This window comes from Podarcis pityusensis (assembly GCF_964106645.2).
Source record: "Podarcis pityusensis genome assembly, chromosome: 6".
Classification (NCBI taxonomy): Eukaryota; Metazoa; Chordata; class Lepidosauria; order Squamata; family Lacertidae; genus Podarcis; species Podarcis pityusensis.
In genome coordinates this window covers 52,297,441-52,310,264 of record NC_138030.1, presented here as the reverse complement: position 1 = coordinate 52,310,264, position 12,824 = coordinate 52,297,441, and the positions used below count along the sequence as shown (strand labels likewise).

Sequence of the window (12,824 nt, the reverse complement as noted above, 5' to 3'; positions counted from 1 at the left end):
CTTCCCACTGGTACTGGGAAACAGTAGTTTTGTTGGTACGTATCCCGCTCTTCTATTTAGCACTACAGGGTCATGCAAAACCATGAGAGTCCTATACAGATATACAATGTTGAATAAAGCTCTTTACACTTACCCTCAACACCATTTTAATAGGCAAGCCATAGGTTTGGTTTGGTGCCTTAGCTCCAAGCTGATTATTGCTTTTTAATTTAATAATATATATATATATTATTTATACCCCACCCATCTGGCTGGGTTTAAAAATGAATAAACATGGAAAGTTAAAACAGATATCGACGTACATATGCATTCAGTTCTTGAGGAAAAGAGTAAGAGTCCAATGTCACAAAATATGAGCACAAAATAGTGTTAAATTTAAATGAGTGAGTGAAACACAGTTTTGTGATATTTAATGTGAAAGCTGTGACCGCTATCTTAGCTAGAAATAACAGGTCACATTTTTTTTCCTATAACACGCTGAGAGGGTTTAGACCAACAGTGCCCTGAACAGATCTATTACAAAGCTTTTGAATTACCTTTATTCTGCTTGATGTTTCAAAATAAAATAAAATCAGGTCTAATTTGAGAAAAGTGCAAGCATCTCATTTTACCTACCAGATTCAGGAAAACAACTGACATTTCTACCCCCAATAGCTCTTTTACAATTAAAGAATTAAACAGCACAAGCATTTAATAAACAATGTCTTCATGCTTCATGCACAGGATCACAATGTTTTAAGCTGCAGTTATTGAATCCATGCTATAATTACAACCCCATTAAGGCAATTGTTTAAACAGAATGACATTCAAATGTCACTGGTATCTACATGTATATATGTCTATATATCTATCTCTATGTATCTAGATAGATAGATATGTCTAGGAGGACACTGTAAGATGCTGTTTAAAACAATAGCAGCATTTTATTTTGGAGGAAGGCTTCTTCATATGCCAAATACACTGCACACTGATTTACCAGAACAACCGATCAGGGCTTTAAAAATTATTTAGAAAAAGTTGAGACAGCAACTGCATGCCCATTCTCTCTGAATGGTGAACTGAAAAATAATTCAACTCATATGAAACAGTTGGTTACTCTTAGAATATATATTTTTCAAAGAAATCCTGAGACCCTTTCTAAAACAAGTAGAAATAAAGAGAGCTACCATAAGCTATAGGTCTAGCAACCTCAGGACGGATTCTCCTGTGGCTGTCATATTGAAGGTGCTTATAGTTGCTTCTGTTTTACAACTGCTTCATACAGCAGGCTGTTCCCATAGGGGTCAGCTTACCACATAGACTGGTCTCCACGCTACCCCCCACCTCTGAAAAAAGCATTCCTGGAAGTAATGTGAAGACACCTATGCAGTACAGCTAATATATTTAACAAAAGGAAATGTATGATTTAGCTCCTTGAGAGGGAGCAGCTGCCACTCAGAAGTTTCAAGAAGCCTTCATATGGCAAATGCATCTTTAAAAGTGCCTATTAACAGCTATTAAAGATTTATAACCTTTTTTCTGTCCCCAAAGTCCTCTCTAGCTTAGCACTGCTACGAGGCACAATGTTCCAGTTTAGGCACAAGAAGAAAACACCCCTGTATCTTGCATAGACACTACACAAATGCAATACACATTATATTCTGGACTGACATTTAGATTATATCCTACTGAAATTTTCAGAGAACAAAAAGAGCTAGAAATAACTTTGCCATGCAGAAAGATGGATTTTGAAGTTCAAGTGAAACTGAGGGATTGTCAGATTAGTTATTTCATCATGTTCAGTTCTTTGAGGGAGAACAACATGTTGGATGTAAATAATTGGGCATGTTTTCTGCAGCTCCAGTCCAGAATGCTGATCTGGAAAATAAGAACATTATTGGATGCAGCTTAAAAACCTGCACACCACTAAAACAAATTGCTAAAGACATGGGATTCTTTAAATCCTGGTCACTACCTATCTTTTAAAAATAAGTTTAAAGCTATTTTATACTATCTTGCAGCAGAACTAGACCAACTTCACTAAGACTGCAGTTCTACACAGAGTTACCTGGAAGTAAATTCTGCTCAACAGAACTTACTTCTGAGTAGATATATCTAGGATGACGCTTTGAGATAATGTTTAAAAAACACTTGCTGCTCATTTTAATTGACAAAGTTAGCACCAGAATGCCTAAATGGGGTTATAGCAGCATATAAGCTCACTAGGACAGTAGCATGCAGAAGCATTCCATTTACATTCCACATAATATATATCTGGTGTACCATTACCTGTCTGCCCTGTGTCCATGGCTATATAAAAAAATAGTACCAGTAAAAAAAACAGGGGGGAAATTGTAAACATAATCTGCTTCTGAAAAAGTAATAAATTGTTGTTTTCATGCTTGTAAATCATCCTGGGAATTTTTATAGATGGAGTGGCATATTTGTTTATATTTGTGCATAAAAATAAAACTGCATATGTGAATGTGGCAAAATTCTGTAGTTTGAAAATGATAATCCTTTCATTTATATTGCCATAATTCTAATATCACTGAAGCACTCTATTTTGAGAATGGTTCATCTTTGTTTATCGGGTTTTTAAAGCACTCAGATTTTTTATAGTAACAAAATAAACATTCACAAAATAAAACAGCTTGAGAATTATTACAAAACACAGCAAGCCAGAGTGGCAGTATCAAACAAAATATCTAAGCGCATTACCCTATATGAAAGGAATTCTAACCAACATATTTGCTTAGTGAAGCAGCACACTGGTTGTCAAAGCATTCTTTTTCTTTGGTGATCACTCATAGCCTGGCTAAGATTGTCTTCCATGAACACGGTCTTAACAGTGAGTCCGTAAGTGACTGTGGAGGCCAATTCTGGATCCACACGTCCTTCCACAGTGGGGACATAGGTTTCCGGGTGGGAGCTGATCACGGTGAGGGTTTCCCAAACGTGCCTTCCTCTTAGCATGTTTCTCCCTTTTGTCCTGAGTTCAAGCATCTTCAAAGTCCACAACGCCTTTGGTAAAGGCTGTTCTCCAATTGGAGCACTCGCAGGTCAGTGCTTCCCAGTTGTTGGTGCTTATATTACCTTTTTGTAGATTTGCCTTCACAGAGTCTTTAAACCTCTTTTGTTGACCACCAGCATTACACTTTCCATTTTTAACTTCAGAATAGTGTAGTTGCTTCAGAAGACAATAATCAGGCCTCTGAACAACATGACCAGTCCAATGAAATTGATGCTGAAGAATCATTGCTTCGACAACGGTGATATTTGCTTCTTCCAGTACACTGGTATAAGTTCACCTGGCTTCCCAAGTGAAATGTAAAAATTTTCAGAGACACCATTGATGGAATCTTTCAAGGAGTTGGAGATGGCGTTTATAAGTGGTCCATATTACACAAGCATACAGTAAGACTGGTAGTAGAATAGATTTGTAAACACGCATTTTGGTTCTCCTGCGAATGTCATGATCCTCAAATACTCTGCGCTTCAATTGGGAGAAAGCTGCACTCGCAGAGCTCTGGCGATGCTGGATTTTGGCATCAATGTCAGCCCTTGTGGAAAGATAACTGCCCAGGTAGGAGAAGTGATCAACACTTTCCAACATTACACCACTGAGTTGGATTTGTGGCACTGCAGAGGGGTTGTTTTGTGCTTGTTGGTGCAGCACTTTAGTTTTTTGGATGTTGAGTGATAGGCCAAGCTTTTCGTAAGCTTCTGCTAAGATATTTAGGATACTGAAGCTCTATGACGGAAGTTATGGTAACCTTACTCTTTCCTTTCAGCCTACTCAGATTAAAGAGCTTTCCATCTGTTTGATACATGACTTCTACCCCGGTGGGGAGTTTCCCTTTGACAATGTGTAGGATCATGGCAATGAAAATAATTAATAGAGTTGGGGCAATAACACAACCCTGTTTAACACCTGACCCCACTGTGAATGATTCACTTTGAGAGCCATTGTTATCTGTAATAGTTGTTGTCATATTATCATGGAGGAGCTGAAGGATGTTCACAAATTTATCAGGGCAGCCTATTTTCAGGAGGACAGTCCACAGGACATTATGATTTACAGCTTCAAAGGCCTTAGTCAGGTCAATAAATGCCATATAAAGGGGTTGGTTTTGCTCTCCGCATTTTTCTTGAAGCTGTTGAGCAGCAAAGATCATGTCCCCTGACCCAAGCAATTATTAAAATATTCAGGAGGGAAGAAAAATGCCACCTAAAGAGGATAAAAGCACGGTCTCCAGTCTGGCAAAGTTTCCCCTGCCTCCCAATTTCACTGAAGTGGCTTTGCCTCACACTCTTTTGGATCATGGAAGTTGGGGGAAGGGTCTCATGTGCCATGATCCAGTGTAGGTTGCCTCATGTAGCATAGCTATTTTGTGAATGACATAGGACTGGCCTTTATGGTAGCTGGCCCTCCTCCCACTATCTGTCTCCTGTGAGCACAGCAAGAGAGAAGGTGAATAACTAATCATAGATTCTGTGAGATAATGCACTACTGTATTAGCAACAGCTGAAACAGTAAGACCACTTGAGACTGAGGAAGACCCAAGCTTTAGGAACAGTTGTAAAGACACTGCAACATGGCTTAAGTGCCCGGAACTGTGTGTGTTTGCTGTAGGCTGGAGAGAGTTGGGAAAGCAATTGATGAAGCAAGGCACAGACTCACCATTTGCATAATGTATTGCAGTATGAGCAAAGGGTAGCATTGGGTGTTATTCAGTTATCCTTGAAAAAATACACTGATGCACTGAGTAATGGATGGGAGTTGGCATTGTTTGCTTCCCCCTTTTTCCTTGTACCCAGGGTTTTCTTTGGGGGGGGGGGGAGAGCTGCTTCAAACATCCAAGCATATTATGGATAGCCTGGTGTTATTTTGGGCAGCCAGATATTTAAAAAGTCATTTCCGAAATAGATGACCAAAAGATAAACACTTTCTTTCTAAATAGCCAGCTCACTCGGTCTTCCCTCTAATGAGAAGGAAGGCCTTGGTATCAGGAAGCTTGTAGACAGAATAGAAAGATAAAGGCAAGCAAAAGAAACCAGGTGTTCCAGTGCAATGAACCATTGGGAAAGGATGACAAATACCCCACAGCCCAAAAGTTAATACCAAACAACTATAAAAAATCTTGCTAACCAAATCTATGACCTGAAAAAACAAACAGGCAAGCAAACAGTACCATCCAATAATGCAAAAGCTATTATGGGAGTACCTGAGCCACATACAGAAGCTGCACCTTACCCACAAAAATGGGCTGTCAAGAGGTAGGTTTTGATTCTCTGACTGTTTTGCCAATCAGCATTTGTCTGTAACTTACAAGGGCTGACTGGGCAGGGTTCCACGCTGGTAGCCTTTAAAGCACTTTATTTCAAACAAGCATTCCCCATATGGTCTGTGAACAGAATTGGCAAAGGCCATTTTCATCTGTCCCAATCTGGAAACAGCATGAGTGGAAACGTGATCATAACTTTCACTTCCCCTTCTCTCCCACTCTAACACTGCAGAACACAAGGCATACCAACTCCACAACTCTTTGCATCTCCTGCCACATATGTTCAAATATTGCCACAGGAATCCACTTTCTCAAATATAAGCACAATAATAAATATTTGCCTAGGCCAGGCAGTCTTCATGTGTGTACTTTTTTTCTTTCATTTTTTCCCCTTTAGCTTGCTTTTTTGCAATCTCTCACATTCTGAATGAGAAGCCAACAAAAATATTAAAAAAAAAATATTCTTGAGAATTGAGTTAAGTGAGTCAGTCAGGAACACAACACCAAATTACTTTAAGCAACAAGCAAAAAATAATTGCCTCATGAGGCTTTTACATGCAAATCAGAACTAAAATGTGCATGCATACATACCTACGGGCAGGAACGAAGGAAAAGTGAGAGGGTGCATTTGGGGAGAAATTTCTGGGACTGTCCAACGGACTTCCACCTGTTCAGAAAATTACAAAATGTTGACATTTGCTGTGCATTCAAAACTATTTCTGTTATTGTAGTTTGATGAGTGCCTCAATGCTGTACAAGTCACTGAGATTTTTTATGTTCAGATGACGGTAACCAATTTTTACTATCTATTTTTACTCTACATCAGTTTAAAGGTGCTGATCTTTAATTGTTTCTATAGGAGCAAATGTAAAGTTATCTGAATATGGGAACTGATGAATTAGCATTAAAATAACCAGGATACCTGATTAGAGTAACATATGATTACCTACTTTTGCAGTGATCTAATACATTCAAGATGTGGCAGCATTCAGTAGAAGATTGACATTTTAAGCAATAGATGTAGCCTGACCCGACAAATGAGATTAGTAAAATGTTTATAAACTGGTGGTGTTAACAAATGCAGCACAGCACATAATCTGCTAGATAGCACACTCTGACTTCTCAATAACAGTTTGATAGGGGTTTCTGTGGCACATCCCCCCCTCCCATTCTGGAATTTTAATTAGATCCCAGGTGAGATATTTCCCAGCTCAAAATGAAAAACAATTAGCAGCCCTATTCTACTTGTCAAAGTGAAAACACTGAAAACAGAAGGGAGAAGGGGAATGTAGGAATTGTAGCTCAGTTCATCCGATGTAGTATTATTTCTTGTAATATTCTATGGGTTGGACCCATACTTGCTCATTCCATTTATGGAAGGAACCAGGATCCTGTAGAGGCTTCCCCACTGGAGGAAGGGATTAATTTTTGCAGATTTTCTATGCAGTCCCCACAATCACCTCCCCAACTCTCCTGAGCAGCTTTCCAGGGACACAGGGAGCAACAGGAGGAGGAAGGAGGAATTGGCAAAAATAACCTCCCCACCCTCTTTCTCAAGCATGAACAGAACTGTGCTCATTACAAGTTTGAATCCAACCGTATGTTTTAAAGAACTCATAAATCGGAGGGGGGGATGGGGGGCAGGCAGGACTATGAGTGGCAGCAGTCAGAGGGTTAGGCAATGAAGGTGGAGGGACGTCACACAGGTGTAGAAATGAGTGAAAATACACTATCTGCACTTCCCTACATCAATGTACCTCTACAGTTGCAGCAAGCAATATGCCAGCATAAGCTTGCAGTCTATGAAACATGACAAAAACAGTTCAAATAGTAGGGCTTGCATAACATTAAGAATATACTAATAGAAATACGCACAAATTTGCTGAGATAAAATAAACTAATCTCCATTGTAGGAGTTTTTGTCATGTGACATACATTAGTCTTTGTGTTAACTAAAAATCTAAATAGCAGCATACGTTGTGAGTGTGCATTTTATTTGTATAAATGATTTTTGCAATTGGTTGGATTTTGACAGTGTTGCTCCCACTGTCTGTCAACCTTAAGATCTGCAGGAGAGGCCCTGCTTGTAGTTCCGTCAACAGCTTGGTCTTCTCTGTTATGGCCCCCTTGTGTATCCCACTGGATACAGTTGCCCCCCATTTTAAATAGTTATTCAACATTAAGATGTAACTTTTCCTTCATACCCAGAGAGGTGACTAATTTATAGAATCCATTCCTATTTCATGACTACTTTGTTATTACGTATAAATTTCTAGGTTTCTATGGTTTACGTAATATATTGTATTTAACTGAAATGTTGTGAACCACCCTGGAACGTTCAGGCTGAACAGTAGGCTATAAAAAAATAAAAAATAAAGCAGGGTATATCTCTCCACGATGGATGTTTAAATTGTGATTAGGTGAAAGCCTCTGATTGAATGTGACAATTTTAATGCTTTATAGTGAGCAATTGCGTACTGGGCTCCAATACTCAAATCTCTTCAAATTCTATGGCAATGTGTGACAAATGAATTTTTAAAAACAACAACAGCAACAACAAAAACCTTGGCAGCAGTGCCAATCATCCTAAGAGCTTTAAGCAACTCTCCATGAAGCATTTGATTAGGACCATCAATCTCTAAAATCCTATTAGTCTCAATCCAGATATCACGTTCTCTAGAAAATTCATGTTGTGAATTTCAAATTAACAGACAGAACATTTAATCAAGCTGGATACATTATGGAAAAGTTAAAAAATAATTATTTGAACATGTAAAATTAAAGTCAAACTAATCCACTACAACTCATTAGGACAACAGGAGAATTTGGTAATCTCTCTGTGTGTGTGCACGTAATGCAATAGTGCCAGATATTTATAAGCAATTATTATTATCAAGGCAGATGCCATAGAAACTGCTCACAAGACCCCCATAAAGATCTGAACAAGTCCTCACTGTCTATACTACAAAAAAAGTTGGTGTTGGCAAGCCTGTTCTCATTGATGGTGTCATGTGTTTGTGATTCTGCATGTATAAGAAGAAGCAATCCAAGAATACCCTCCTGTCACTAAGGAGTGAAAATGCAATAAATATTTAAATTACATTTCACAACGGTAGACCATAATGAGACAGTAAGAAATGCACAACTCTTAGCAAAATACTCTCTCTCCTCCCCCCAGCCGCCGTTTACGTTAGTACCATCTTGCCCCTGGGACAGATGTCTATGGAGAAGAAAGGGGCACCACTGCTGCAACACCATTTTACTGTGCAGTTACCAAAAGTAGAGTGCTCTGTTTGGTCATTAAAGCTGACAGGCAACAAGGTGGTGGTCTTGCTGCTCAAATGCTTACACAGATTTAATGATCAGGTGGCAAGGGATCTAGAATCAAAGGGTTCTCAAATATCTCTTAAGACCTCGCAAGTTGCTGCTTCTTATTTCTTCCATATATTGGTGCTGCCCTCTATTATTCTTAAACACACACACAAACACACACACACAAATATCAAGCAGCTCCAGTAATTGTTTGCATCACTACTTTGAAAGATGATGTACAATGAAAACATCCATATAACAGTGTATCCATTTGAAAACTGAACTATTACTCATTTCACCTATAAACCTTTGAGGTTATTTCCAGTGAAATTATTTTTGAAAAATGTCCATTGAAACTTCTTGGGAATGTGTAAATTCTTTTTACATTAGAAATGTAAATTTTAGGACCCGCCCTATTTTTACGATTGTATGCTGTTCTGATTTGTTTTTAAAGTTGTGTTTTAAATGGTTGTAACCTGTCCTGGGACCTCAGTGTGAAGAGTGGGTTATAAATTTATTGTTGCAACTGGGACATCTTTTCATGCATAGTGGGAGTGTGGAATAATAAAACAAATTTTGGTCTTGGGTATCTGATACAATTTAATCATTAACTTAAAATACCTTGCCTATCCAATCCAGTGGGAGTAGTCATTCAATCAAGTGAATGTCCTCTAGTTAACTCTGACAAACTTGTAGTGACAAAGATAATTGAATCACTTCTGTGATCTAGTTTGACTCTGTACTAGGTATTCTTTAATCTGTGTTTGTAACTGGATTCTGTTATGAAATCAACAGAATTATTAGAACATCATAATAATTTCTTTTACAATTCTCAGCTACAGGATTCTGTCTTTAGAAGAGAGTGCTTCTTAGAATTCTGAAATGCTTGTTCTAAGGTCAACAGGCAACTGTTTAAACTCTCCTCTGAGAACTTTAGGAAGTTCTTGGATACCAGTAAGATAAGCAGCTCTTAAATCAGAGGACCAGATGGCTCATTCTAGTTGAACTGCTACTATTCCTTCGGTTTTGCTGTCCAAAGAGGATATGGGGGATACACTTTGAACAGAATGAACTGTAGCGTTTCACTAAAAACATGAAAGCCAACAATTCCCACTTTTTCAGTATTCTATTCATACATCTTGGCATTTCTTGGCAGGATAATTATAGCATCTGGAGTTACCCAGGAGGACTGGATCAATGCCAATGTTTAGGGCTGTCTGGGTCAGTATCTCCAGAAAGAGAGATATCAGCTCTATTAGCTTTTATGAAGCAGAGAATACTGAAGTTTAATTGGAGATACCCTGAAATATTAGCAGCATTTAAATGTACTTCCAAAGCACCATTTGGTACTCTCAAGAAAGAGCCGCAAAGCAGACACCCTCCCCCAAGTGATTTTTTAAACATTGTTAGAAACCCACGATATATAAGCTAGGTGACAAATGGCTCCTTAAACTAGGGTTACAGTCGCCAAAACAGAATGCCTAGTTGCCATTTTGGGGCCAGACGGCTCAAAAGTCTTATGTGTTGCTGGTGTGTGACAATGTTTTTGCCTTGGTGCCTAAAGATATGTAACAAAGGCGCCAGGCGAGCTTCCCTGGAGAGAGCATACCACAAGCTGGGAGACACTGAAGAAAAGGTCCACTCTTGTGTTGCCACCCTCCGGAGCTCTCATTGAAGAAGCAAATGAAGAAGGGCCTCAGATGATGATGATTGCAGGGTCCGAGTGAGTTCATATGGGGAGAGGCGGTCCTTGATGTACTATGGTCCAGAACCATTTAAGGCAGGCATGGCCAAACTTGGCCCTCCAGATGTTTTGGGACTACAACTCCCATCATCCCTGATCACTGGTCCTGTTAGCTAGGTATGACGGGAGCTGTAGTCCCAAAACATCTGGAGAGCCAAGTTTGGCTATGCCTGATTTAAGGCTTTATGAGTCAAACCAGCACTTTGATTTGGGCCTGTAAACTAACTGGCAGCCAGTGCAATTTGGCCAGGAATGGAGTTTTATGTTCAAACTTTCTTGCATGGGTAACCAGTCTGGCCACTGAATACTACACCAGCTGACATTTCCAAACCATCTTCATTGCAGTAATCTAACCTTAATATTACCAGAGCATAGATGACAGACATTAGGCTTGTTGGGGGATTGATCATTCGTTTTGCAGAAAACTTAATAGTTTCTGTTAATTGGAAGTAGAGAATGTTCTGGAAACTGACCCGAGAAGCCTAACTACTTACACTGGTGCAAGACAAGGATCAGGAGTTAATTGGTTTCCTTTGCACAGCCAGGAACCTGTAGCCTTAAAAGGCTGGTCTTTAGTTTCTCTTTCTAGCTAGAGAGCTAGAGAGCCAGAGAAAGATTCAGTGAGAGTGTGTGTGTTAGTTTCTCTCACTGCCTGCAACTGATGAAACTACTACTACAACTGCTGCTGGTATGGATTAATGATGTATTCTGCTGTATGCTGTATGAGATGTCTGGATGCTGGGATCAGTAGCCTAAGCAGACTATTCTGTATATATTGCAACAGTTACGCTTAATGCCGGCAATAAAGAGCGAATTGCCTGGACTGCTCCTGTGTCTTGAGGGCAATTCCCACATGCAAGAGCCACGTGTAAACTAACTCTGCTGGAAGTGTGCTAAGCATTTGATTTATGCCAAGAGGTGAAGGCCACAAAACCTGACAAGGCTATCCCAGTCCAAATAGGGGCACAGCTGAGCCACCAGCCCAAGATGATGGATGGCACTCCACACCACTGAGGTCAACTAAGCCCCACATGATAGCTATGGATCCTGAAGTACCCCCAAGTTACCCACTCCTTCAAGAGCAGGCAGCCTCCTCTCCATCTGGTCTAGTGAATCACCCACTAAAAGTGCCTCAGTCTTATCTGGATTGAGTTTCAGTTTATTGGCTCTCATTCAGTCCATTACTGTGGCAAGAAAATGGTCCAGCACATCCACTGCCACAGCTGTATATGTAAAGGAGAAGTAGAGTTGTGCCTCATCAGCATATTGCTGACAATGTACTCCAAAGCCCCACTCAGCGGTTTCATGTAGATGTTAACAGCCTGGGGGATAAAATTGAACCTTGAGGAACCCTACACTGAAGGCTCCATGGGATCGAAGCATCACCCTCTGGAAAGAGTCATCCAAATAGGACCGGAATCACCACAAAGCAGTGCCACCCATCCCTAACTCAGACAGCTGCTCCAGAAGGATACCATGGTTGATAGTATCGAAAACCGCTGTAAGGTCAAAGAGAATTAACAAGGGCAGATTTCTCCTGTGTCTCTCCTGAGATCATCATGCAGACTGACAAAAGCAGATTCCGTGCCATAACCAGGCCTAAACCCAAATTGAAATGGATCTAGAAAATCAGTTTCCTTTGAGAGCACTAGCATCTAGTCTGCAATCCACCGGCTCAGGAACCTGACCCAAAGGGGAGATTGAGAACTGACTGGTTCCAGTAACAACCTCAAATCACTTTCTATGGACCTTGGGATTTTGAAAACAAAAACAGCTGTTGCAGCATGTATTGTATCAACTAAAGCAATAAAACGGTGCCTTTAGAAACGGGGTCAATGCAAAGGTCGATGGCATGTTCAATATGCTTTTAGAGCAAACTCATTTAAATAGACCATTTCCTATTATTAAAGAACAACAGGTGAGAGTTCATTGGACTGATCTGATCTAGGGATAATATGTTTTAGAGGGATTTTGTAGGAAATAGCTCTGGAAATATTTTCAATAAAATATAAATATTTTTTAAATGAATGATTGCAGGGTGGGGGATAAAATAACAAGGAGAGATGTGGTGTGGTGGTTACTGAAATGTGCCCGGAAATGCTATTCAGGGGAGTTTGCTGGTTACTCTTCCAATGTGGTTTGCTGCATCTTGATCTTCGTTTCCCAACTGTAACTGAGCTCACAACATGTTTCCCTATCATAGTGAAGTGCTCGTATGGATCCCTGCCCAAGACAAAGGGCTCTAATAAAACACTTTTTAGATGAATCAAAAGAAAAATAAATGAGAGAATTTGGCGAATTTCTCTGGAGAATGAATAACATGAAGCAGAAACCATCTGTCTTAGAGGTAAGAGAGAAGTTAACAAAGCATAAATGCAACATTAAAAAGTCTATACAATAAGTAAACTTCAGACTGTTTTTAAAATGCTTTGAAACTAAGAACGGCAGTCCTTCAAACAGAGGTGATTAATTGCATTATGACATGATGCCCAAGCTACAAA

General features: G+C 39.6%; 1 protein-coding gene across 1 annotated transcript in view; it reads right to left on the bottom strand.

Moving 5' to 3' along the window:
* Nucleotides 1–12,824, bottom strand: part of MAST2 (microtubule associated serine/threonine kinase 2) — a 138,868-nt gene that overhangs the window by 42,227 nt on the left and 83,817 nt on the right. Inside the window, exons 7-8 of the mRNA XM_081010241.1 lie at nt 5,859–5,934; nt 2,269–2,289 (exon numbers count right to left, since the gene is read on the bottom strand). Of these exons, the coding sequence (XP_080866367.1) occupies nt 2,269–2,289; nt 5,859–5,934 (97 nt within the window). The remainder of the gene's footprint in view (nt 1–2,268; nt 2,290–5,858; nt 5,935–12,824) is intronic.